At 44.9% G+C, this 25,738-nt stretch overlaps 1 protein-coding gene across 5 annotated transcripts in view; it reads right to left on the bottom strand.

Annotated features, from left to right (window-relative positions):
• The window catches only part of DNAJC4 (DnaJ heat shock protein family (Hsp40) member C4), a 417,545-nt gene extending 392,014 nt beyond the window's left edge, over positions 1 to 25,531 (bottom strand). For 2 of the 5 annotated variants that reach the window (XM_078660557.1, XM_078660555.1), the window contains exons 1-2: positions 25,408 to 25,495; positions 14,142 to 14,278 (exon numbers count right to left, since the gene is read on the bottom strand). In XM_078660557.1, coding sequence (XP_078516683.1) covers positions 14,142 to 14,245 — 104 coding nt within the window. In that variant the 5' untranslated portion in view covers positions 14,246 to 14,278; positions 25,408 to 25,495. Of the gene's footprint in view, positions 1 to 14,141; positions 14,279 to 25,407 lie in introns of those variants that run through there. The other 3 variants (XM_078660559.1, XM_078660556.1, XM_078660558.1) reach the window with 3 other exon arrangements.
• Positions 25,532 to 25,738: the final 207 nt, after the last annotated feature.

Here is a 25,738-nt window from a genome sequence, read left to right on the forward strand (position 1 = left end):
ACTTGAACGCCTCCCACAAAGTAAGGGGGGAGTCGACTGAGCCCTAGTTCTCCTGAAAATAGAGGCCAATTGCAAACAGGAGGCCCTCGCGGACCGAAGGGTTACAGCGAAACCAGGGGTTTATGGGCGCAATCATGCCCACTCACGTATCTCCCAGGAACAGTCGGGTCCATATTGGGGAGTGATCCGAGATTCCCAGAGCGAGGTGTCTGATCTCACGGATATGTGCGGCTTGGGCCGCGGGTGTTATGAGGTAATCAATGCGAGAGAGGTTGTGATGAGCTCCTGAAACGAATGTGTACTGGATGTCGCTAGGATGGAGCATTCGCCAAGCATCGGAGAGACCAAAGGATTCCAGAAAGTCTGAAAGCCAACTATGCGTGGGGCCGATGTCGCGCGGGGGGTGTCGATCAAGTGAACAAGAGCCAACAGAGTTAATATCACCTCCCACCAATAGGAGACCTTCGGGAAGGGAAAGCAAATTGGTTCCTAGGTCAGCAAAGGTTTGGTTCTGCAGGCCCGGTGGTACATATACCAACATCAAGGTGAGAGTACAGCCCTCCCATTGGCCAGTCACCGTGGCGTACCAGCCCCATTCGTCAGTGTGTGCTGTCTGTACGTGAAAAGGAAAAGCATTTGTAACAAGGATCCCCAGCCCCCTGGATCCAGAGGTGAAACCAGAGTGAGTTATCAGCTTTTACCCCATCTGTTTACGGCCCTGCAGGAGTTACCCACGAGATGCGTCTCTTGGAGAAAAACATTGACGTTCCAACTCATCAAGGTGAAACTCCTATCCCACTGCGTATCTATAGGTAGTGTCAGGTGCAAGCTTGCCTTTGAAGGCCAATTAGTGCTGCTGAACGAACAAAAACAAACAAATCCCCCACCCACTCCCAACACCAACCCCCCCCCGCTCCCCTGTCCAAAACTACCTATGAAATAACTTGCAGAGTGCCTGTCGCCCAACCCAAAAACTAAGTGACTAAATGCGGGGAGAGAGGAAGGTGCTCCATCCCCCAGCCCAACCACAATAGGCAATGTCAAACAATAGCAAACCCCTTAGGGGACAGCTTCCTGCGTCTCTTAGAGCGAGAAGAGGGCCAGTAAGAAGTAGAACAGTCAATGCACTTCCTGTCCATCAGGGCTACCCCAGGGAATCGGCCCAGAGCCGCTCCGTATCAGGAACAAAACATGTGTGTGAAGTTACCTAGGTAGGTCCATATGAACGTCAGAGTCTCCCGCCAGAGCAGGCTCAGTGGGCATTATGCTCAGTCGCATCTCGCCAGCCTTCCAACCAGTCCACCACGTCTTGGGAACGCTCGAAGAACCATGGTTTGCCATCTGCCTCAACTCGCAACTTAGACGGAAAGAGCATGGTGTATTTGAGGCCTTTATCTCTGAGTTTCTTTTTGACGGCGAGGAAGGACCTTCTTTGTTTCTGGACGGCCTGGGTGAAGTCCGGAAAAAAGGAAATTACTGCATTTTCATATTTGAGGGGGGGGGGGGGAGCTGCCCTGGCACATTGCAAAATTATGTCCCGGTCAAGAAAGTTAAGCAGCCTAGCCAGAAGGGGCCGGGTGGGGGCCCGCCTTCGAATGTCCCCCGGGGACCCTGTGTGCTCGTTCCACAACGAAGAACTTGGACAGTCCCTTAGGGCAAAGATGCTTGAGAATTAGTTCCTCGAAAAAGAGGTCTGGCGACTGCCCCTCCGCCTTCTCCGGCACCCCAATAATGCAAACGGTGTTGCGCCTGGAGCGCCCCTCGTAATCATCCAGCTTGTCCTCCGCGTACTTTCGGAAGGATTGCAGGTTATGGAGTTCGGTCTGTGAGACGTCCTCAACAAGGCTGGTTGATCACTTGGAGCTGCCGGACCAGCTCCCTCATTTTCACAAAGTGCGCACTGATGAGAGTCATCTCTACTGCTATTGCGTCCGTCCTCTGTTCCATCGATGTTCGAACCCCAGCTATCACCTCCATGACATCCTTCAAGGAAAGGCCGGGGGACCATCCTCCGCGTCCCCTGTCGGCCCATCTTGGGTGGGGGATGCAGGACCAGCCGCTTTGGAATAGGCGTATTTATCCAGTCTGCTTTGCTGCAACTGCTTGGTGCCCCTTCCACTCATGTTGACTGTGCGCCCACTGCTCCACACCTCTCAAGCTGTGCGTGGGACACACCGGTCACGTCCCGGATCTTCGGGTGGGACACAGGCTGCAGATGTCGCAAGACGGCCGCTGCACACTTTACCACACCCCGACTGGCGCAGAGTCTTTCGTGAACGATTAATAAAAGGGGAGGGGGGTGTTGGAGACGCAGCGTGGACTCCACAGGTACAAGTACCTCAGGTCTCGTGGCAGAGTCCGTGCGCACAACAGCCGGGTCACGACCTCCTCCTCCTCCTCCAAAGGGCCGCGCAGTTGAATGTGTGCGCTTCAGCGCAGCACCACAGGGCCACCAGTCTGTTCACAATGCGGCTCCACGGACGATACCAGTATCAAGCGTGGCGGTCACGATCATCAGCGTGGCACAATAGTGCACAATAGTTTTCAGGCTCACACAGGTCAAAACCACCTATTCAGCTCAGCCGCGGTCCCACAGCTCCAACTGACCCGGCGGGCACCCGATCGGTGATTCAATAAGGACGCAAAGGCACCGGGGCACCCCACATGCCTTGTAGATCCGGCAGAAGGAAGGAGCCATGGGGGGGGGGGGTGGCACCCGATGCCTCCGCTGCTCTCAGGATTAAATTGGGGGAGGGCGCTGCCACCACAATACCTCCGGTTCCGCTCCCCCAGAACCGGCCTCAATCCCAGGTGTATCGTGGTTTTCACTGCCGCTTGCGCCCACAGGACTCGCGGGCCTCGCCGCCACAACAGACCCAGGCTCAGCGCCAAAGGGAGGCCGCCAAGTCGACCAGGCATCTCACTCGTCCCGAGGACCAACGGGGGCCGCAGCGACCGACCAGGCAGGATCCAGAGCATTTCTGGAGTTTGTCCTCGTAAGTGGGGATCGGATAAATGTATCGGATAATGTGGTTTAGGGCTTTGCAGGACGGAGCTGCTCTCTTACGCGGCCATCTCGCTTCAGCGGAAAGCCACGCCCCCCAGCTAGCCTGTATTGAGCCTAAAGAAGGGGAGCGGGAAGGTGGTGTATTACAGATCACAGATGGGAGAAGAAGGCTTAAATGGGTGCAAATCACTACGGACTTCTTTCATGTGACCCTCAGAGCCAAATGTCAGAATGAGATCCAGACTTGACTAGCTGCACAGCCGCAGCTGGATGAGACAATTGTTTAAGCTTTTGAATCTATTTCTCGCACTATTGCTGACCAATTGTTGGTCCCTTCCCCCAAAACCCGATATGTCAGGGCACCTTGGTGGTTTGACTTAAGATATTCTTTTGCAGCTAGGATGCTAAAGGATGCACTGCATTCCACCCCTACAAACAATGTCCTAGTTAGAATATACAGAAAGCAGTATAAAGTGGCCCTTAGAAATCATAAGGAAGCCTTGAAGGAGGACGCCTGGAGTAAACTCATGGAAGCCAGTACAATTAAGAGTAGTACCAAGTTTTGGAGTATCGTTAATAGTCCTCTTCTGGAGGTGGATCCAGCAAATGCTTTGGACGCCCATATCACAGAAAATGACTGAGTCCGTCACTTTGAGGTATGTTTGGGGACCCCACGGTTCAGTGTATATCTTGCAGGGCAGGGTATGAAAAATCAGCCCTGACTGTCTCACAGGGAAAATTGAGGCGGGGAATACTTGGTATGGCCTGTAACAAGGCTCCTGGCCAAGATGGAATCCCTCCTGATCTCTATATGTCCAATGTTAATTTTTGGGCACTGGAGCTTACCCCATTTGATTGCGTGTACAGATGCAAGCTGTGACAGACTCTGATCTCTCTGGAGGTGGATAGGGACATAGTTCTCTTTTTATAAGATCTTCACCTGGACACAAATGCCTCTGTGCGATATTCAGGTGACCTGAAGGTCTCACTTCTCTTCCCCATACGGAGTGGGGACCACCCAGGGCTGCATTTTGGCCCCTTTTTTATTTAACATTTATATTAACAACCTGGAGAAGACCCTCCTGGAGACCAAGGTGGATTTTCCCCAGGCGGGACATTGTGGTCTTCCTGTTCTGCTGTACGCAGACAACGTCGTTTTAATGGCCAAGACTGAATGGGGCCTGCAAATCCTTTTAAACTTATTTGTTCAATTTATGGGGGCGCTTCTGAGGGTCAATAATTCCAAGTCCTACATCATGCAAGTTAGGGCCCGTCCCAGCAGGTCATACACCTTTAAGGTAGGGTCCACCCCGATCCCAAGGTTGAGTGTTTTTTCCTACTTGGGGTATTGATAGATGCTAAAATGTAATGGGGGCCCCAATTTACTCGCAAGAAAAATGCCCTGGCCCGGGACACTGCAGCTATATTTAACCTTGCCTTTAGACGGGGGAAAAGACCGGTGGGGGCCCTATTAAATCTCTACAGGGCCAAGTGCATCGCCAAGGCACTCTATGGTAGTGAAATCTGGGGGTATACTAACACAGATGATCTCCAAATTGCAGAAATAAGTCCTTGAGACGGCTCATATCCATTCCTCAGGGCACCCCCTCTTTCACCGTACATGAGGAGCTTGCTATGACCTATATCACTAACCTGATAGCATAGCGCCCGGTGGCCTATTGGTTAACAATTTGGGATGGTAAGTGATCTTAAAAGATGCCTAGCCCTAGATCATGCTTTGTGTGTACTGTGGCTCAAATACATTTAATTGAGTTTAACGAGTATGGGGAGAGGAGACCTTTTTACCAACGCGGACCGGGTGAATAAGATGGATCTGAACACTGTAAAGGTGGCCTTCTTTGCACAGCAGACTGCAGCTAGGTGAGAGAAGGAGCTTTGAAGCCCAGTGTTTGTTGCTTCATCATGTTAAGAACAACCCAGATGGAGGCGCCGTATTTATTGGGGTTCATAAATTCATACAACAGATATGTCAGAGTAAGGGTCATAGTCTACCTTCCTGTGGCTGTGAGGGAAAATCTCCACAGAACATGTTCTATTTTATGATGTTTTGTAGTTTCTATGACATCTCCAGAAAGTTATTTTTACTCCTGGTCCTGAAAAAATCTAATTTTAGGCAAGTGCGACCAGCTTTTATCTTTTTACAAATGCTTACGGGTATCACCGTTTTTTATGTGCTCAATTTTCTAAAATCTGCCTTCAGGCTTAGGTCCAGTTGTGATTAACTATGTTGCACTACATACATCCTCCATGGCACTATGCACTTTGTTATGTCCGGCTCTTACGCTAGACTATTATAAATCTCAAGAGCGGTGATACACTGTGATATCTGAATAATTCCTTATTTTCACAGCACCGCCTGGAAGTTATTTTTGGTTTAGCATTCTTGTATTTCATTAGTTTAAGACTTTGTATTCTGGTATGTTGTTGAGAGGATTGTTTTTATTGTATTTTATACATGTACTTTTATGATTTTAAAATTTGAAACCGAATAAAGATCAATTATATGGTACAGCAAACCTAATTAAGATGTCAATCCTACCTAAACTTACCTTTCTGTTCAATGCACTACCGTTACATTTCAGGAAATCATGGCTAGGTAATTTACACGGGGGAATACATTCCTTTGTATGGGCCTCTAAGGGCCCAAGAATTTCTGAGGTAAAATTGCGCATGGCACATGCTAAACTTGGCAGTGCACCGCCAGATTTCCAATTGTATGCTTGGGCCTTTCAGCTTGAAAACGTTAGGCCTTTGTTGACAGATTTGATGATGTAGGAGGTAACCACCTGCTTAAAGAAAGACGTGCAACAAATCACTGTATTATAGTAGATTTGCTCCAATATGGGTCTCCCCAGGGATGCCAGAATGTTTGAAGGATAGGCTGGCCATTGGTCTTAAAGAGTCTGTAGTACTAAATTGGGATTCGCTGTTTCAAACGGGGGAGTTTTGCTCTTGGGATGAGCTGCAGGTAACCAGTGGATCCATGTCCAAATTCAATCAGTTGATTAGCTGGGCCCGGGCTGTGGGGGCGGAAGGAGAGTGGTACAAATGAGCTGGAAGATCGTTAGGAGAATGGGCAACTGCGCCAAAAGGAGGCCTCGGGATAGTACAGGTTAATGCTGGGCATCATTTGCCTTTGACTTTTGACTCAAGCCCGCAGTTACAGCATATGTGGCAAGTATCTCAGCGTATAGTACGGTTAGACCTGCCTTTTTAAAAAGGAACCATCTGTACTCCCTACATAGAGCTTTCTGGACTCCAAAGAGAATGGTTAGGCTCCAAGGGTCGAAGAAAGTGTGCTGCAGGAAGTGTGAGGTGCGCAATGCTGACGACCTTCACATGTTCATGACCTGTCCCAGTATTCTGCTGTTTTGGGATGAAGTGGTGAGGTTTTGAAAAGCAGATTTCTTTGCAGACTGGAGGTAAGCCCTGAGATGCTTATATTTGGCTGTGTATCTGGATCAATGCCTTCCAAGTAAACAGCTGCAAGTTACTATTCTTCCTAATTTTATTAGGGAGAAGAGAAATATGTAAGCAATGGATATCCACCTCCCGCCCTATTACAAAAGAATGGCTCAGCTCAGCTGCATATGTATGTTAAATGGACAAGAGCTGTTCGAATTAATGATCCAAAATGTGGGCCTCTTTGGTAACATGGTTGGGGGGAGTGAATCCGTGATAATATAAGACACAGTGGTGTATGTGATACCCACCCCCCTTTCCGGGTTCCCAAAGGCACGGGGTTGGTCAAAAGCAAAAATAAAAACCAAAGCCTAGCCAATAAAGGTCTGAACCCTCTTCCTTTACTGAGTAATCCTGGTCTCCTTGGTGGCAGGACAGATGGGTAAACGGAGAGTCGGGTGGTTAGTAGGGAGTGAGTGTGGCAAATGAGGACAAAAAAAAAAAGAAATAATACCGGCTCATGTGGGCAAGGGACAGCGTTCTGAAGATCACCCGACTCCAAACTCTACTTTTCTATGTACAGTAGCAATTTTTCTGGATATTTCAATGACAATAACAAATTGCAATGTAATGAGCTCTACTGTTCCTTGCAGCCAAGTCTGTGCTGTATCACATACCTAAAAATAGTTAAGCAAAGTAATGTCTACCAGCCCCTGGAACCTAGTGCTGTTTCTTTCTGGTGGAAGTGGTGTAGTCATATATGCAAGCCCACTGAATAAATAATGACGTTTCGCACTTTTGAAGTTTCAATATAACCCTCTTAGCTTGTACCCCATGAAGGGCGTAACAGTAATCAAATCAGGAATGTATCAATGGTTATACTGTGAAAAGCCAGTGGGCAAAAGGGATACATCTAATCATTTTCCAGGTTAGAAACTCTGACAGTAACAGACTTTAAAGGTTATTACTGTGATGAGAAATGGATAGGCCTGTATCAAGTATCACCACAAGTCTTACATTTTGATAAAAGCTTTGTCACTCAAGTATGACCAAAAGATCTTTACATTTTCAATAACAAGCTTATTATATTCCCCAGAGATCTGATAGAGATTTGTCCCAGTCAAGTCTGTCTGGAGTTTGAAATCCAAGTAAAATTAACACAATCTCAGCTTTGTAAGGTTTTGCACAGGTACGGGGTATCCCAGCTGATAGTCAGGAGGACAATAGAGTGATACAAATGGGGAAAATCTGGCTATGATTTCAAGCCAAACACTGTCCATTAAACAAGAATATCAGTGGGAAATAGAGATCATGAAGAGTATCACAGACTACGCAGGAATCTGAAGCTTCTGTTTGAGGGGTCTGGCTGGCAGTCCGCAAAACCTACTGAGGACTTTCACAAATTCCCTGACCAAGTAATGCTTTTTCTCTGTCTGTGGTGGGACCAGAAGATCACAATGGTTTATCTGTTTCTGAAGCTTGCAGGTTACTGCATTCGAGACCATAGGCATGTGTCAATCAACCTGAAATTTCCTGCTTCCTTAGGTAAGGTTTGTCTTTTTTAGACATGCCAGTATGCAGACTGGAATGAAACGTATACACCTACATCAGACCCAAAAAGACATTCTTCTGAAAGGTAATAACCATAGAATAACTTCCTCTTCAGAGAGGAGCACCATCTGTAAAAGCAGTACTTCAGCAGGAGCAACGTACTCAGATTATGACCTTGCAAACGCTTTCTCATATCCTTTTTACCTACTAGATGTGTTATCTTTTATCTTGAGTATGCCTTCATTAAACTTTTCTGTAGTACAGGATCACCCATTTATTCATAACCTGTAGAAAATCTTCCCAACCTCAGAGTACACCCCAGATCTCAGGCATTTGAATCTTTCAAGAAGATACAATATTCTCCTTTTGCACAGTAGCACCATCATTCAACTTCAGTTATTAGTGTGTGCATAACAGGCAGTCAAACGCCTCACTTCATACGTCTGGATTGGTTGGTAGCTACTACAGTATTTCCTAATGTAAAGCAAGTGCATCATCCCTCAAGTTAGACATTGTTAGTAGGCATTCCAGAGCGAAGATCTCTGCAGAAGCCACCATCACAACTTTAAGTCTGATTTAGACCTTGGAGGATGGTTGTATGTCTGTGAGGTTGATGAAGTGATTTACTCACACACATCCCGTCCTCCAAATCTAGAGTTGTCTTCCGGGCCCACTGACATCCCTTAACATTGGCAGGAACATTGGCAGGAAAGTGAGTTGGCCACTGATTAAAGTGTGCTATTTCCAAAATAGAAGTTCAAAGGGACTGAGACTCTCCCGCTTCTGTGAAGTTTCCCAGTAGGCGAAAAAGAAAATGGCAGGATAAGATCCCACTTCCTCCTAAGGTTCTGGGGTAGATCTCCCATCATTCTCTTAAGGATCTTAGTGAACCTTTCCATCAACCTGTTCGTTTGTGGATGGCATGCTATGGAGAACTGGTAAGTCACATCAGATTGCTCTCACATATAAGACTGAGATAAGATTGGTTGCCCGGTCGGAAATCACATGCTTGGAAAATTCAATCCTAGAAAAGATATGTAGGCGTACCCTAGCTGCCACCTTTGTAGCTTTGCTCCTCAGAGGTACTGCCTAGGGATACCGACTTCCTTAATCACTCTCATTGGTGTCACTCGATTCGTTCATCATTTATCAGCCAACTTGACCCTATGCAATCAATGCAAAAAAAATAATAAATATGTTTCTAGACCACCATATAACAAAAACAGCTTATATTAATAGTATAAACTTCTCATGTCACAAATGATTTTCTTTCTGAAAGTGCACTGTGTCCCAGTGACAAAAATAAACCACAACACAGTGTGTCGAGAGAAAAGTAAAAGTGAGGTATAGCCACAATTTCCAGTTTACGTGAATTTTAACAATCAAGGTTAATGGACAACTATTAAGCCAATATCCAACTTATTTGTTTGTTTGTTATTTATGTAGATGTTTTGACCCTTAATGGGATACAGAGGCCTCGTCATGACAAATAGATGCATGAGACATCTGAAAAGAATAATAGTAATTAAGTGTGGTGATCTAAGGTATTCATGGATTTATGTAAGAATTGGGAAAAGTTACCTAAATTGGCCGAGAAGTACCAATGGCTACGGTCCAAACCAGTGAAAAGTGTGATGACAAAATTGTGTACTTACTGCGAGGGTATCTGAGCAAAAGTAATGAGTAGTTGACAAATAAGGGAAATATAGGATTAAAATGGATTTAAATGATATGGTACTCGCACTCTCTCAGCAGGAGTACTAGGTTACGAATACGGCCGCATGATGATAAACATCAGTTCCGGCAGCATCGATGTGTACTAAATTATCGGTGGAGGTGCGGGTATTGCAATGTGGGTCAAATGCCCACGCTACTAAATATGTCCGCTTTCAAATGGAGACCAGAAGCACAGGTGTGCTATGACATATTGACCGTCACTGTCTCAGCAGCGACTGTGACGGAAGTCTGTGTCTTACCACTCATAAGTGGAATCAGTAATCAGAGGTTAAACTTGCCAGCTTGGCCTTCAATTAGACCAGCACACTTTGCTTGAGAGGCAGCACAATGGCCCCACAAGGGCAGTGGGGCCGTTCACAGTGGTGCACCCCCTCTGATTGTTTCAGAGGCAAGAGCAACAGGTGGCAGTCCTGATTTGACGCGGTCCCTACCGGACTAAAAGTAGGTGTCTCTGGCATCGGGAACTTGTCGCTGGACTCACACCAACGCTAGCAGGCCCTTATTGGAGCCCCTGTTGGGCCTGACAACACTATGGGAAAATGCAGCACACAGCACTCACTGGGCTGGTCATGACTTCGGTTGATGAAGCCAGGAATGGGCCTGGGGTAACTTTAACAATTTGCAGCGCACACATGGGCTGATCACCTTAGCAGTTGCGGACACACACAGGTCGATCACCATCTGGGTGGGTACCGCCACACACAAGCCAACCTTTGACTTGGCAGTTAAGTTTATGCACAGGCCATTCACAACTTGAACAGGTACGGCCATGCACAGACCGATCTCTCACTTTGCAATAGCCACTATGCACAAGCTGGTTAAAAGTTGAGGAGGCATGGCCACAGAGAGTTCAATCTTCCACTTGGCAGTTGCAGCCAGAAACAGGAGGGTCACAACACACAGTAAACGTCCCAACGAGCCCACAGCAATTGCAGTCAGAGAGTCATAGTTTTTGCCAGGAACAGGCACAAAGAGTCTGCAGATCTACAGATGATTGGGTAAAACAGATCACTTTCCCGCAGTCTACTCTTCTGGGAATGGCTGTGGATCTCTAAGTGTCATTTAGACAAGCTTTGGCTGTCCCATTGAGGTTTATCTGGAGACTCGCCACGATTTAATGGCGGATCGGGTGCTCATGCAAATATTGAAGTGCTGATGAACGCAGCTGTCCCCTAAAGAAATTCGCTGCGATTCTCTGTGGACAAAACATTTTCTTTACACTACTAAGAAGAAGTTGTTGTGGATAGGAGCCTTAGTTGTACTGCACATCCTGATTGATCAATGTATCCTGCACCAATTTGTTTGGTGATTTCTCTAGAGACTCACTGTGGTTCTTAGATGGTACGCGGACCTCATTAAATGGCTTGGTCATATCCTACAATGTGTCTTTTAGGACAAGGAGCAATGCACCCTGCATGGGTATATTAATTAGTAATTCCACCACAATTCTTTCTGCTCACACTACTTCAGGTTGCGTTTTCACCTATGGTTTTGTGTTTGTCCTGATGAAGACCTGCATGTCAAGTCAGACAATCAATTTTAGGGTTGAAACGTCAACATTATTTTTCTGGCCTAGACTAAATACTTAAATCCATTTGGTTGATGTGCCCGGATTCTTTGACCACCTATCCATACTCATGGGCTAAAATTCAAGACAATAAGTTATCATTCAAGCAGGCCAATCTACTTTGCCTTTCTGGAACCACTTGAGCTATTGTTCAATTTTGAAGCAAGATTAAAATCCTTTTTTAATTGTTTTTTCTTTACTCTCTGTATCACTTTGCACAAGAGCACTTCTATTGACACTTTTTTATGCACTTTTCAAGAGCAACCTCATAAAATTTCTGAAAACATTATATATCGAACAATCTTGCAATGTAAATTCCATTTTTTTTTTTAACTAAGTGTTGTCTCTCTTCACTCTCTCACAAGGATCCATTAGCAGAATCATCAATACATGAATTAAGATTGTATGTTTGGCCCTGAGGACCATTTTGGTGTTTGTACCCTACTAGAGATTACAGCAAAATGGTATGTGTGGGTTCTACTGGAAGAGCACGAAGTGGCCTTCTCTGGTGGGGTCATCAAACATGTAAGCCACCTAAAATGAAAATTAAATTTTTTTTTATATTTGTTTGTGAATTAAATCAAATATTTCATCATTTGTTTGAAGAATGCTTGTTTTCCTATTTTTAGGTCTCGCCTATGCAGCACGCATGCGCTGCATAGGAGGGGACCTTTTGGAATTGATCAGCGTTTTGGCGAAAAGCGTGCACGTTTTGCATTGCTTTCTAGTGCAACGCATGCACGTTTGGTGTTTCCCTTGCGGGAGCGAGCAGCGGCGCCATCTGTTAATAATTATCTTCAAAACAGATGGTGCCACTGCTCTCTCCCGCAAGGGAAACGCTGTGTGTGTCTGGTTTTATTTTGCTTTTCGCTCGTGCATTCGCAGAATAGCAGCTGCTGAGTGCGTGCCGTGAAGCAGTCCTGCTGACTTCCGCCTGGACTGTCTCACCTTCGACACCTACGTCGTCTATCTGTGCTTGATGGCACTACAGAATCATAACTTTTAAGCAATATGGTAGAATTCCATCTTGCAGGCTAGAGTATACTTGTCCTGCTGGGAGTTACAGTATGTACTATTCGTACATGAGTGAATCTGTGTTCGCATGAGAGAGGACACTTATTCCGTAGGATCTTCTTGTGTGATGTTTGGCTCTTAAGGTTAATATAGCTCTTTTTGTACCCTTTTACAAAACACACAAACATCGCCTTATCCACACTGCACCACAACCACTCAGCCCCGTCCCCAGAGCCTTTATCCCCCGCTCTCAATATGCCTAAGTTTACACTTCCAACACCAACTCTTCTTGGTGCTAAAGCGGTGAATGTCCTCCACGTGACCCGCAAAGCTCAGGACATAAAAGAAGGACTCTGATTCTCCAGAGGCGGGTGCTCTATGTTCTGTTTCTGGGCTGATTCGAGTTTCCAGCTCGTCTGCTGCATGCACAGACACCACAGAGACCTCAGTCATTGGAGCGTTAGCAGTTCATTATTGTATAGGTAGTAGAAGGCATTCTCCCCATTGCTCCCCATTCATTGCCGGAGCCAACAGTAATGAAGTTTGATTATTCCATGCTGTAGTCTATGGGGAGCCAGAAAAGTCAATACTGGGTTCCCCAGCCTTGAACTTCTATTTTAAAATAGCACATATCTGGCAGTGCAAGCACACCCTGACCCCAATCCTTGAAGGCCAATGAATACCTGTGATATATGGGAGACTCGGCGGCCCCTTATCACATGCTGTATCCTATAATTTTGCGTTGCGCCACTGCCCACAAGGGATCCCAAAACAACCCTACCTTAGGTCTAAATGTTTTTATTTTAATCGTGGGAGGTGTGGTTAAAGCTGCTGGATCTGTGGTACCCAGCAACCCCCCCCCCCCCCCCTGTGTGGTACCATGTTCCAATCAGCTGCTGTGGTACCAAAAAATATTATAACAAGCATTGGCATAGCCAATAGGTCTTGCCTTTGGGACCTTATAAGTATTTAGTTATGTAGCCGGTCCCAAAGGCGAGACCTATTGGCCGTGCCATTGCTTGTTGTGTATTGTTTTGCGATTCAAATGATTGAAATTGCTTAGACCGGGGTTCCTGGATTACAGTAATGACTTAGTGGGGAACCCAAGGTTCCAGTAATGATTCAGTGGGGGTCCACAGAAGGCAAGATGTTAAGAACCACTGGGCTAGTGTACTTGTGGTAATTAACATGTTCATATTTCTGTAATGAGGGCCAGCAGCGCCTCGATCCTTATTTATTACATTGTGCCTTAAGAGACACTATTTACTGAGACGATTTTAAGATGTGCTATGCACGAAATATCCTAATGAGTTTACAGTGTTTTATGTAATTGCATATTTTTTTGTAATCATTTCAACAAATAGACAGTAAATGTAGCTTTGATTTAAGGTAATCTCAATTGCACCCCGTTTGAGCTAGTGCAAAGTTCATAAACAAATTAGATTTCTGGGTTCTGTGCTATGCCCATGGACAGCAGTCCTCACTTTTTTTAATCTTTTGTTGATGAACAGTAAATCAGCTCTGGTTCACTCGAAACAAGTAAAAAAACTCAAACTGCAATCAAACCTATGGTATCACAAATTACTAAAAGGAAAAGGTACTCTGAGCATGGCACACCATCCCCACCTTGGGGATGCGGGGAGGGATTGTCAATAGGCCGGGATTGTGAGGAGGCAATACAAAGATGTTAATTGCCCCTACCACATTCATAAAGAAGCCCACACAAGCAGTTACAGATGCACATGCAGGAAACCATGGAGTAACACAACAAACAACTGCAGAACAAACCTTCAATAAAATCAAGTGGTCGTAGACCTTTTTAGGAAACGCGGTTTTCTTTACCTAATATACCTGTTCGACGCTGTGGTGGACATCACTTTGTAGGCCCCCTTCCAGCAGCGCAGACATCGTCGCCATGATAGGAAGGGATGTAACATGAGACTCATTCTGCACCCACATCGGAGGCAGCACTGTCAGCCCTGTGGAGGAGAGAGAATAGTTGAATGACGCTTCCATTGTGTAACTAGTGCATATGAACTGTCTGCCATTGAGGCTTCGGTCCGGTATGGGTCTATGGGCCCAAGGCCCACCCATGTTTTATCTCTAGGTGGTTTGCGAATCAGGCCACGATTAACAAAGAGGTGAATGGACTACCATTCACTTTCTTCAAATTTGTTTGTCCCACCTGAAACACTAAAGGTAGGTCTCTCCAGTTAGTTTCACATTAAGAAGTACAAGTAGCGGCAAAGCCAAAACGTGTGACTTGCACTGTGTGAACGGCTCTGTGGAAAGTTACCGGGAGAGACAAGCAATCACAAAAGCCCGCGTGACTTCTATATTTTTTTAAGAACCACCAAATGATCTATGACAATGTCAATATTTACTTTATTTATATATTGAAAATTGTCATTATTAGAACCATAATATAATACATACTCAATTTTAATATCAGTCACTAAATACATATTACTTTTCATATGGATTTCCCTGAACTCCGTATCTCACCACACATACTCATTCATACTACTAATTAGTTTTAAATCTAATTCATTGGATTTTAGAAGAAGAAAAAAACATGTACAGACCTATACCTCACCTACATCCACTGTCCGGTGAAGTGTATTGGGAGGTTAGATGGGCTGGGGATAGGAGGTGGTGGGGGATGGAGGTGCCGGGGAGATAGCGAGAATGAGTCTGAGTGTCCAAGGGTAGGGGGGGTAGGTATGTGGAAGGGATGGGTAGTACTCAACGAACTGCGCTGTCCCAACCAGTAGTAGTAAAGATAATGTCTCATGGCGGGCGACAAATTAATCTAAGTTTTCCTCCATAGTCATGAGGTGAAGCACTCGCAGGTATGCTTGGGAGTCAAAGTTCTGTGCAAGAAAGCGTATGCGGGGCCCCCAAGTTTTGTCAAATTGTGGGAGTGTGTGTTCTGAAAATGCTGTCCGCTTTTCCATACCAAGGAGTCCCTCGAGCTTATATAACCTATCTGTGCGAGTCGTTACTGTCTCTGTGCCCCATTTGGACAGGAGGACTTTCTTGGTCGTCCAAAGGGCTAAGGTAATTGCCCATCCCCTTGCTGAGTGTAAAGGATAGGTTAAGGCATTGGGGAGCCCTAGAAAGATATAGCTGGGAAGTTTAGGTATGTCAGTTTTGTACATGTCATTAATGTACGCGAGTATATCAGTCTAGTAGCGGTGCAGCTTAGAGCAATGCTAGAGTAGATGAGTCAGCGTGACCAACTGGCCACATTTGCGCCAGTATCCATCATCCCCACTCCGTTTCCATTTGGCTGACATGGCTGGTGTGTAGTACCAGTAGTGTGTCATTTTAAGTAGTGTTTCTTTCCGAGATGTGCTAAGTGCTGAGGTGCGGGATTGGTGCAAAAATTCCAGCCAATGCTTAGGGGTGAAAGGGAGCTTGCATACTAGTTCCCACCCTCGTTGGCCTGAGGATTTGTTAGGGCTTGTGGGTTTGTTGAGAAAGGCATATACAACAGACTGGAGGCTCTTGTCATGGTGGCGGGTGAGAAACCACTTCTCAAAAGGTGTAAGGGGCCTGCTGGTACATTTGATGGTGGGTCATCTAGTGTTTGATAGTGACTTAGCACCAATATTCCGCTGCTGGCACTCCATAACCAGCTTTGATCTGTGCTGTGAGAAGTCCAAAAGGCTGTGCTGGTCAAAAAAAACCTTATGCTTTTACAGTTAATGTCTTGCCCTAAAAAGCAGGGGAGAAATCTAGATTTCCTCTAATGGGTGTTTGCAGAGAGATATTGGTAGAGAGTTTCTTGACCAACTTATCCTTATCCCAAGTCCCCACAGTAGCTCTCAAGACTGGTGAGATATACAACCCTGGTGGGCGATGTTTTTTAGGCAGCCATGGGATTCTCCAGATACATGTTTTTCCGTGCTTGCCCTTTTCCTCTCCACCATTTACCTTAACTGTGCCCCTTAATAGTAGCGCATTAGATGAGGAATCCCCAGGCCTCCCCCCGCCATGGATAGGTAAGCACGTTTTCTGTCTATCCATGCCCCCTTGCCCTCCCAGACAAAGCTGTTAATCAGTTGCGGTAGCTTCTAAAGTGTATACGACGGCGGGTGCAAGTAAAGGATTAGCAATAAATAGAGAAATTTCTGAGGAAGGGTCATCTTGATCGCTGCTATCCTACAAAGCCAAGAAACGGGGCCACCCCTTCCGGGCTGTATGTCCAAACAGGAGGTCACTAATAAGGTTGCATAATTACATTCTGCTGTTTTTTTATATTGTGCAGCAAATTTGAAGTCGCAAGTATTGTGCACCTTGGGTTGACCATGGGAACAGGAAGAGGCTTTCCAGCTGGGCCTTATCATTCTGGGGTATAGTAAGGTTGAGGGCTTGGGATATTTGTATATTAACTTTAAATCCAGAAACACTGCCAAAAGATTCCAACTCTTGCACAAGTGGAGGCAGCAAGGAGCGGAGTTGTGTAGTTGCAAACATGACGTCATCCGCATATAGTGCAATTTTATGTTCCTGGCTGCCCATTGTAATGCCCGTGATCAGGGGATGCCTCCGGATCTATTCCGCCAGTGACTCCATTAACAAAGCGAATAAAAGTGGGGACAGAGGGCAGCCCTGTTTCGTTCCCGTCACTATACTATAGGATCTGGATGTCAGGCGGTTGACTAGCACCGTGGCTGTGGGATTTGTGTAGCTGCACCATATCCATTTCCGAAAGCAAGCGCTGAGTCCCACCTGGGACTCTGTAGTACTATAAGGTGTAACAGCCGTTTTGTATTATCGCTGCAGCTACTCGCGGGTATAAACCCAGGTTGGTCTGGGTCTACCAGTCCCAGCATGTAAGGGCCCAGCCAGGTAGTTAGTATGCTCGTAAAGATTTAATCATCTACAGTGAGGAGGGAAATGGTACTATGGAATGAGCATAAGGTGGGATCTTTCTCAGGTTTAGGGATACTGTGATAATAGCTGCCATCATAGTATCAGTGAGCGTGCCCTGTTCCCTAAAGGGGTTATAGAGGCAAGTAAGGCTAGGCCCCAGCTATGTAGCAAATGCTTTGTAAAAAGTGTATGTGAGCCCATCTTGCTCTGGTGCTTTGCCTATTTTAAGTCTTGCTATCGCTGCAAGAACTTCATCCTCTCTTATGTCTTGTTCCAGTCGGAGGTCATCCTCTGCAGTTAATCAGCCAGTGGGTGCATGGGCCACGTAGTCTGTGTTGGCTGTTTGACTTAGCTGTTCAGCAGAGTATAAGTCTGCATAGTAGAACTTAAACTTCTGCGCTATAATGGTATAATGGCCCACACACTGCCCATGCATTTCTGGAATTTCTGCTCTTCGTTGGCAATGTGTTTAAGCTTGTAATCGATGGGCGAGCAGTCGTCCTGCCTTCTTGCCTCCTGCACAATACTTTTGCTTAGTTCAGAGGAGGGCATACTCTGCTTTTTCCATATCAAGTGCTTTAAGTTGCTTTCTGGCTAACGTTATTTGTCTCCTCACCCTATGGGAGCCTGAGCGCTTGTAAATGTCCTTCAACTTTTCCACTTGGCACTCCAATTCGGTGCACTGGTGCTACGTAGATGGTGCCCCTCAGGACTGATTTGAGGGTGCCCCAGAGTGGCGACATGGGAGTGTCAGGAGTGTCATTGGTGCTGAGATATGTGTGTATTGTCTCTCTAACTACCTTGAGGGTGGACTTGTACGTTAATAGTTTGGGGTCAAGGCACCACATACGCTGTGACTGTCGCGGGCCTGGGGTGTATAGGGTATCGAAATTGGGGAATGGTCTGAGAGCTCAGCAGCACCAATATCTATATGGGTGGTGGGTGTCACAAAGCGAGGAGTTACCAGAAAGTAAACTATTCTGGCATAGGTCTGGTGTGCCACTGAGAAATAATTAAAATCCTTTGTGGTGGGGATTCGGATTCAACAAAAGTTTTAATGAAAAATGTGTATGTCTTATGTGCGGTCTCTCTAGTTACAGTGTATTTGTGATATCTTGTGCAATATTTTTTATATTGAATCTTAGACTGCTTTTAAATTGTATAAATTACTCCATATGGTTTGATACATTAAATACTGATTGTTGATAATTGTCTTGTGGATCCATTTTAAGACGGGCGCAAAGGAATGCATGGATTGTAAGAAGTGCAGTACATATGAGGTGAAATAATAGATTTTTCCAAGAGGTTTTATTGTTGACACGTATGCCCCAGTCCTGTGCCATCACTCTAGTTGGAGTCCCGGTCCAAGGAATGCCCTAATGTGTGGAGCGATTGTATCAAGGCCGATTGTTCCTTGTGGTTCTCGGACGCCGAGGGTTTGTTATGTCTCCTCCATGCTGAAGAGTGAGTACACCCACCCAGGCCCGGCACTGGAGGTGGGCTCCGCTGCATCACAGGTCAGGCAAGCTCATCCCATGAAATCTCCAACCCCAAGATCAAGCGCACCTCCTCCAAGTCACAGACGTGTGTCTCATTGTTCCAGACAAAGATGAGTCTGAAAGGATGGCCCCATTTATATCCGATTCCTTTCTCCTGGAGGAACGCAGTAACTGGTTTCAGGGCCCGATGGCGCTGCAGTGTGAATGCGGAAAGGTCTTGGTAAAGCCAGACCTTTGTTCCCTCAAGTGTGATCGAGCCACAATACCTCACTGCCGACATGATGGCTTTCTTTTGTCTGTAGTGGTGGACATATGTCAGTATGTTTTGAGGTGTCGCTGGAGTTTTAGATGAGCGGCCTGCTCTGTGCATGCGGTTGAGAACAATTTATTCTCCGTCAGCTCCGGTAAGATGCGGCGGAAGAGACGAAGTACATAATACTCCACCTTCCCGAAGTCCACCTGTAGAAGGCCTCTTTGATTCTAATGTTTGACCGGTGGGATCTGTTCTACAGGTTTTCCAAATGGTGTTGAAAATCTGCATTCCTATCTCACAATTCAAGCAACTCACGTGGGTATTCGTCAAGTTCCTCCTCTTTCGCGTCACTGTTTTGCTCCAGGGTAGTGACCCACTGTCCCATGTCTCCCATCTCTTGCCTGATGTCTTTGATGTCAGCAGAATTTCCTGTTTCGGGACGGCTATCTAATTCCACAACACGTTGAGGAGGGTTTCCAAGAAACAGTGTGAGATCATCCGCTTGCCATCTGGAGGATCCACTGCTCCTGTGTAATGGGAGGCAGCCGGTGGGGGTGACATATCTCTAAGCTGGTCCGTCTTCTTGGTGGATGACTTTGTGAGCATGACCTTAAGTATTGTATCCTTTTTGTACGATGAGTGGCCATGGTGTCTGCAGTAGGAAGCAAATCAGGATAATAGTGCGATGTCTAGGCTAGGGCGGCTTAGGCTTTTAAACCCTCTGACTCCAACTGGCCATCATTGAGGGAACTCCTTCCGAATACAGGGGTGCACTGCGTGCCTGCTCTGGGGCAGGCATGAGGGGTCACCACAGCCCTTCCAGTGTCGCGCAGCTATCCAGTCTATCCCTTGGTCTTGTGTTTTGCGGACCCCCTGCTCCAAATGCGCCAGCTGGACTCACAGTCATCACCGCAGACCTTACCTATGCCACCAGGATTATCTTCATAGTTTCTTTTATACATCTTACACGTGCTCAGAACTCAGAGGGCAATGCAAACACAAAGCCACAACTGGGAGCAGGGTACACTTTAAAATGCCACAAGCAGCGCCGTAATTGCTACCATGTACAGTGGCGGCTCTGCATCGCCCCACTGCTTGTTGAGCAGTGGAAAATAAAAATAAAATGATAATAAAAAAAGTTATAATTTTCTTTTTCTTTACAACTTTAGCCAGGTCGGAGGGGCTGGCTCACCGCAGAAGGAATAGGAGCGGGTTGCATTCCCTCTCTACATGCGTATGACGCTTTGACCGGCCCTCTAGGGCAGGCCAAAGCGCTATGAGCTTTTGGCATGTTTTCCATTGGGCTGTGTTGCACAGCCCCATGGAGGACATGCCCAGCCTCCCTAGGCAATGCCTGAGCGGCCAAATAGGTCGCTCAGACCAATCACGATGCTGCTCCTGCAGTGTCGTGATTGGTCGGCAGAGTCCGGAAGCCTGGGTGCTTCTGGTGCTTCTTCCAGCACAGAAGAAGACGGAGGAGAGGCAAGAGAGGTGTACGGCGAGGCAGCAGCGGCGGCAAAGACGGTAAGTAAATGTTTTTTTTTCCTCCCTACCCCCCGCCCTACCACCCCCATTCACAGGCAGCCACCACTGACCATGCACTAAAGACAGATGAAAAGAGGCCATTATTTTTTAGGAGGGCTAGAAATAGATTTTGTCATAATTGTCAATTAGGGGTATAAGCTGCTACCCATTTGCTTGAGCTTTAATACCCTTGCAAACCCTGATCTAGCAGGTATAAGAGTAGTGGCAGTCACATAATGCTCAGATAGACTGTATTCTTTATTTAGGTTCAGCTCTGGGTGGTCAGAACAGGACCCAGACTCGAGGGGCTCTTAGGTTATCACTAGGGAAGTTGGGGGCTTTAGTGTTAGACCAGAGGGTGTCAATGTGAAGTATTTCTACTGTGAAAATGGTGAGATGCAAGACCCTATATAACAGAATACCTCAGAGTTAGACTATTTTGTACGTGACTAGCTACTGTCTGTAGTAGGCATCATGAAGGCTGTGGACTCCATGAACAATAATAAAACCAACTACCGACTGAAATGCAGCCCAGAGTAATTACCAATGGCAGAGATTAATTTAAGGATTAATCCATCAATTTTTGTTCTTGTCATCATCTAGACATGGTTCCTGTACCTCGTTCAGCCATAGACTCAAGTTTCAACCCACTTATGAAGCCATACAATGCTATCTGGTGTTGCTTGTGTTTCAGTCCATAGGGGGCACGTTCAGGCTCAACTATCCCCTTTTGGGGGCGGTCTGAGATTGATTTGCATATAGTTAGACCTTACTATAGGGGGACAGTAGGCACAACAATATGACTGGCCAGAGTGTTTAAAGAGTATAAATTTGAACATTCCACGAAATCTCCCTGACTGAAATAAAAATTACTACAATAAAAACGTAATTAAAAAATCACATATCTAAAGTTAATTTTTTAGCTTCTCTGTAAAACAGCAGCAAAGAAAAAAAATTCTAACTAACAGGAGTACACTAGGGAAAAGTGAAGTACTTGGTTTCAGACCACAAAAGCTGCAAGTTCTATAAAGCAAACAGCTACACAAGCAGAATTTGCAGCAAATGCCATTCTTCAGTTTAAAAAAAAACTTATGGGAACAATATCTATACCGAGTAGAAGGTCTACCAGGCAAAGTAAAGAGTGCTATACCCATTCAGGACCTAAATAACAATGTGCACATTTGATAGTGTCATTTTCCAGAAAAAAGAAAAAAAAATTGAGCTGTGCAATCAGTACCATAAAAGAAAGATTCTGAAGCTAATTTGTTATTAAAAGAGATCCTGGAGAGTCAATATATGCATGCTATTCTAAATTGTATGCGCCTTCATAAAGAATCCCGAAACACATGATGAAATTATACCATGAAGCTTTTCAGTCCAAATAGGAATCTTGAATCAGCCAACACACAGACGATTTCCAAGAAAAAAATACGCCAGATCCCTATATATCCTGGAATGCCCCAATCAGTCACAATGCAGAAAAACTTCCAACTCTTCAGGATATGCTTGAAAACTGAACCTTTCCTTCAAACGTATGTAAGAGGACTGTGGCAACAAGCGCAGGGACGAATAACACCAGATGGTTGGTCTGGGGAGTATTATTATGGTACTTCCATTTCTCCTCATTGCCCTAGAAGCTGTATGCTGTTGCTTTAAAATTTCCTAAAAGCTTCCCTTCATTTCCTTGACTTCCCAAAAACAACCGTGGTTGAGCAATTAAGGATTACTCTAAAGGGTTCACTTTCAGATGAAGACTGGAAAGAGGTATTGGTGTACCCAAAAGAATCATGTATTGCCCCACAATATAGGCTTATTCGTTTAAAATATCTATATAGAGTCCTGGATGTACTGGCCCCGTTCGGAGCAGCCTCTGGGCTCCATATCAACCGCCAGAAGTCTGTTATATTCCCGCTGGCAGTCCTGGTGCGTGGGGATGCTGCAGACCTTCCTTATGTGGGGCTCCGATGGGAGTGCGACCATTTCCGTTATCTAGGTATATGGAAAACGACCTTTACATTGCGGTGATTACACCGCGATGCCATTACAACGCTGCGTTGTTAGCATGCAAGGTCATAACTACGCAAGTCATTACATCGACTTGCAGTAGATGGCGCACTAACATTAGCAATAGCATAGTTCACTATTCCAACACCTTCCCTACTGTTGCATAGGCTGGAGTTGGAATAGTAAATTATATATTTCTAATGTCAGCGCACCATCTACTGCAAGTCGATGTAATGACTTGCATAGTAATGGCATTGCGTGGTAACAATGCAGTCGTTGTAACGACCGCGTTGTAATGCCACGCGATGTTTTGACTCTCAAGACAAGACCAGTTCATGTGTCTTGAGAAGACAATTTACTTGGCAAAAGGATATCCACAGAAATACTATAAGACATGGACAATCTGGAGTTGCTATAGGGAATGTCAATGAGCCCAGACCATAGAGAAGTGATGATAACCTGGGCATGTGTGATCACTCGTAATAAAGACATTGCAGGGAGGGGGTTACTAAAAGCTATAGTGTTGACCTTTCTTTTCATTTTCACCATAGTGTTTTTTTATGATTAATGATAAGATTGTTGTGATGTACCCTGGAATAATCACAATCAGTCACAGTTTGTGTTACTTTAATAAAACCAGTGACATATTTTATAAAAACAAAAATATTGCTTTAGGGGAGGGGGAGGGAGTATGGGTTGGGACTCAGATAAAATTTAATGTTATCACAAGTGATAAAGAAAAATGGCCATTCAGAGGTATTTCCTTGATAGGGAATATATATTTTAATATCACAGAACAAACTAAATAAAGTTAAAAAGGATCAAAAAAGGTTAAAAAGTAAAATATAATAGCCTAAAGCTGGCGTTCTGAGCACTTCTATAAAGTCTGGGTTCATGGATGATGCATGGTAGACGAGGATGGTCGTAGAAGTCCAAATGCCCAGAAATAGTTTTCAAATAATTCCCTTCAAAGGCTTATCGTGTCCATTTAGTCCCATGAATTGCTTTGAGGAACACATAATAACTCTGCTGCAACATCAATGACTTCTATCATCGAAAATCAGGAAACTTGCCAACTTCATTTTATCAAACTTGTTGCATCCTCTATTATTTCTCAATTATCATCCTCTTAACTACCTACATATGTCTAATCTGGGAAGCATCATCTGGTAAATAGATACTCTGGAGTAACGAATCGAAGTAAACAAATATCAGGAATAACATTAAGTAAACAACAGTGTGTAAATCCATCTGTATGTATGTACATATCCATCAATCACCCCCAACCACATTTACTTTGTCAGAGTTTGTTCACACTTGAGTGTGAACACTATAGTGCCCAGTGAAGTAAGCAGGAAACAATACTGCCAATGTGCATAGAAGAAATAAATCTGACATGCGATCAGTCACGTTTCGTCTAATGTATAAGTGTAATTCTAATGTTTGTCAGAAACAAACAAAAAACTCGATGTAGATATAAATCCAATAGTACAATTATGTGTTGGCCTCATTACTTACAGAACGTATTGTTGTTGTTCAATTAAATATTGGTTCAAGAGTCATCAAAAATAGCAAGAAAAGAAACATATTTCATTCATTCCATCAGGCTGGTAACTTTGCAGGAATTCAGTCCAACATAGCACAAAATTGGCTAGTCGTTGTTCCAGTTTTGGATGGACCCAGGATACTTATAATTCCTAAGCCTATATTTCAAAACAGGTCACTGTGGCAGAAATATTTTAGGGCAATAAGTCTTGGAGTTCCTATTGTTCAAATGAAAAAAGTAAAACCCTATAGTAGAAACTTCAACACTAGTTCAGGGGCGTGGCCATGCTCCAAGGCTAATCTATCATGACTACTATCTGCTCCTAGCCAGCACCCCCAGAAACAACAAGAGCCTTTCACTTTAAGGCACTCTGCATACAGTAACAAGCACTGACAAAGCCAATAGGTCTCTTCATTTGGACCTATTGGCTTTACCAACGCGGCACAATACAGTTGATGCTACAGAGCAAAGCAAGCATTAGCAAAACCAACAGTTCTCACCTATGCAAGAACTAGTGCCTCTGTCAATGTTTTTAAGCCATGCTCTACAGCAGTGTGGCTGCTGTGCATTGTATAGTATGTTATTTTAAAAATTAAAAATTTTGATAGGCGCCTTGACACCTTTGGGTTTAGTTTGCGCAGTATAAATCGCATAATAAATAAATAAATGGTATGGTATGACCAGTCATTGTACAGTATGGTATGGCCTGTCATGGTATGGTATGGCTCCTCATTGTATAGTGTGCTATTAGTATGGCTTGTCATTGTATCGTATAGTACGGCCTCTCATTGTATGGTATGGATTATCATTGGATAGTGTGGTATGGTAAGGCTTGTCATTGTATGCTATGGTATATGGCCTTATATTGTATAGTATGGTATAGAATGGCATGGTCTGTCATTGTATGGAATCATATGGCCTGTCATTATATAGTTTGGCCTGTCAGTGTAAATTATAGTATTTCAAGCACACTATAAGTTTCGGTAAGTTCCCCTTCGGTCTTTTGTAACCAGCTTGCAAGTAGGAGAGACTTAAAAATTTCTAAGATGACCATTTATTTCTAAGAGGCACCATTTCAAATGGCTTAGTGCCGCTGAAAGGGAATCCCGTCCGTTTTGTGTGACAGGGTTAGTGAGTGGGGGACAATTAAAGACTACTTCTACTGAAATTAGTGGTAGTTGCCTGAAAAATATGCACAGCTCATACAACTAGTGGATGCTGCCTGAAAATGATCACAGCTTCTGTACTACCGATATCTCAGCCGGTGTGTGAACTATTGGAAGTGAGTGAGGTTCGGCACTAAACTAGAAAGCTGTGCAGCTACGGTCATTACAGTGACACTCGGATTCACTGCTGTCCCTGAGCTTGCTGTGTAAAGAAACAGTGTTAAAGTGCCCTTACCTTTAAAGGTACGCTCATGTCAACGGGTTATACAACCCCTGTAACCGGGCGCAGCCATTCGCAGTACGAATCCTCAGAAAGAGTAGAAGGACTGTGACCATAACAGACAACAACACCGAAGAAGGACTAAGGAAGTATCTGACAACAGTGGAAACAAACGCTTCATTGACTTGCGTTGGAGTGAGGAAAGTTGTAAGCGGAGATTTAAGTTTCTCCGCCGGAGAAACCTAAAATAACACAATATAACATCATTTTGGATTCAAAAAATGGGATGGGGTAGTCCTTTCACCTAATATGAAATGTTGGCGTGTGTTTGTGTGATGTGTATCTC

Source organism: Lissotriton helveticus, chromosome 9 (assembly GCF_964261635.1).
Source record: "Lissotriton helveticus chromosome 9, aLisHel1.1, whole genome shotgun sequence".
Taxonomy (NCBI): domain Eukaryota; kingdom Metazoa; phylum Chordata; class Amphibia; order Caudata; family Salamandridae; genus Lissotriton; species Lissotriton helveticus.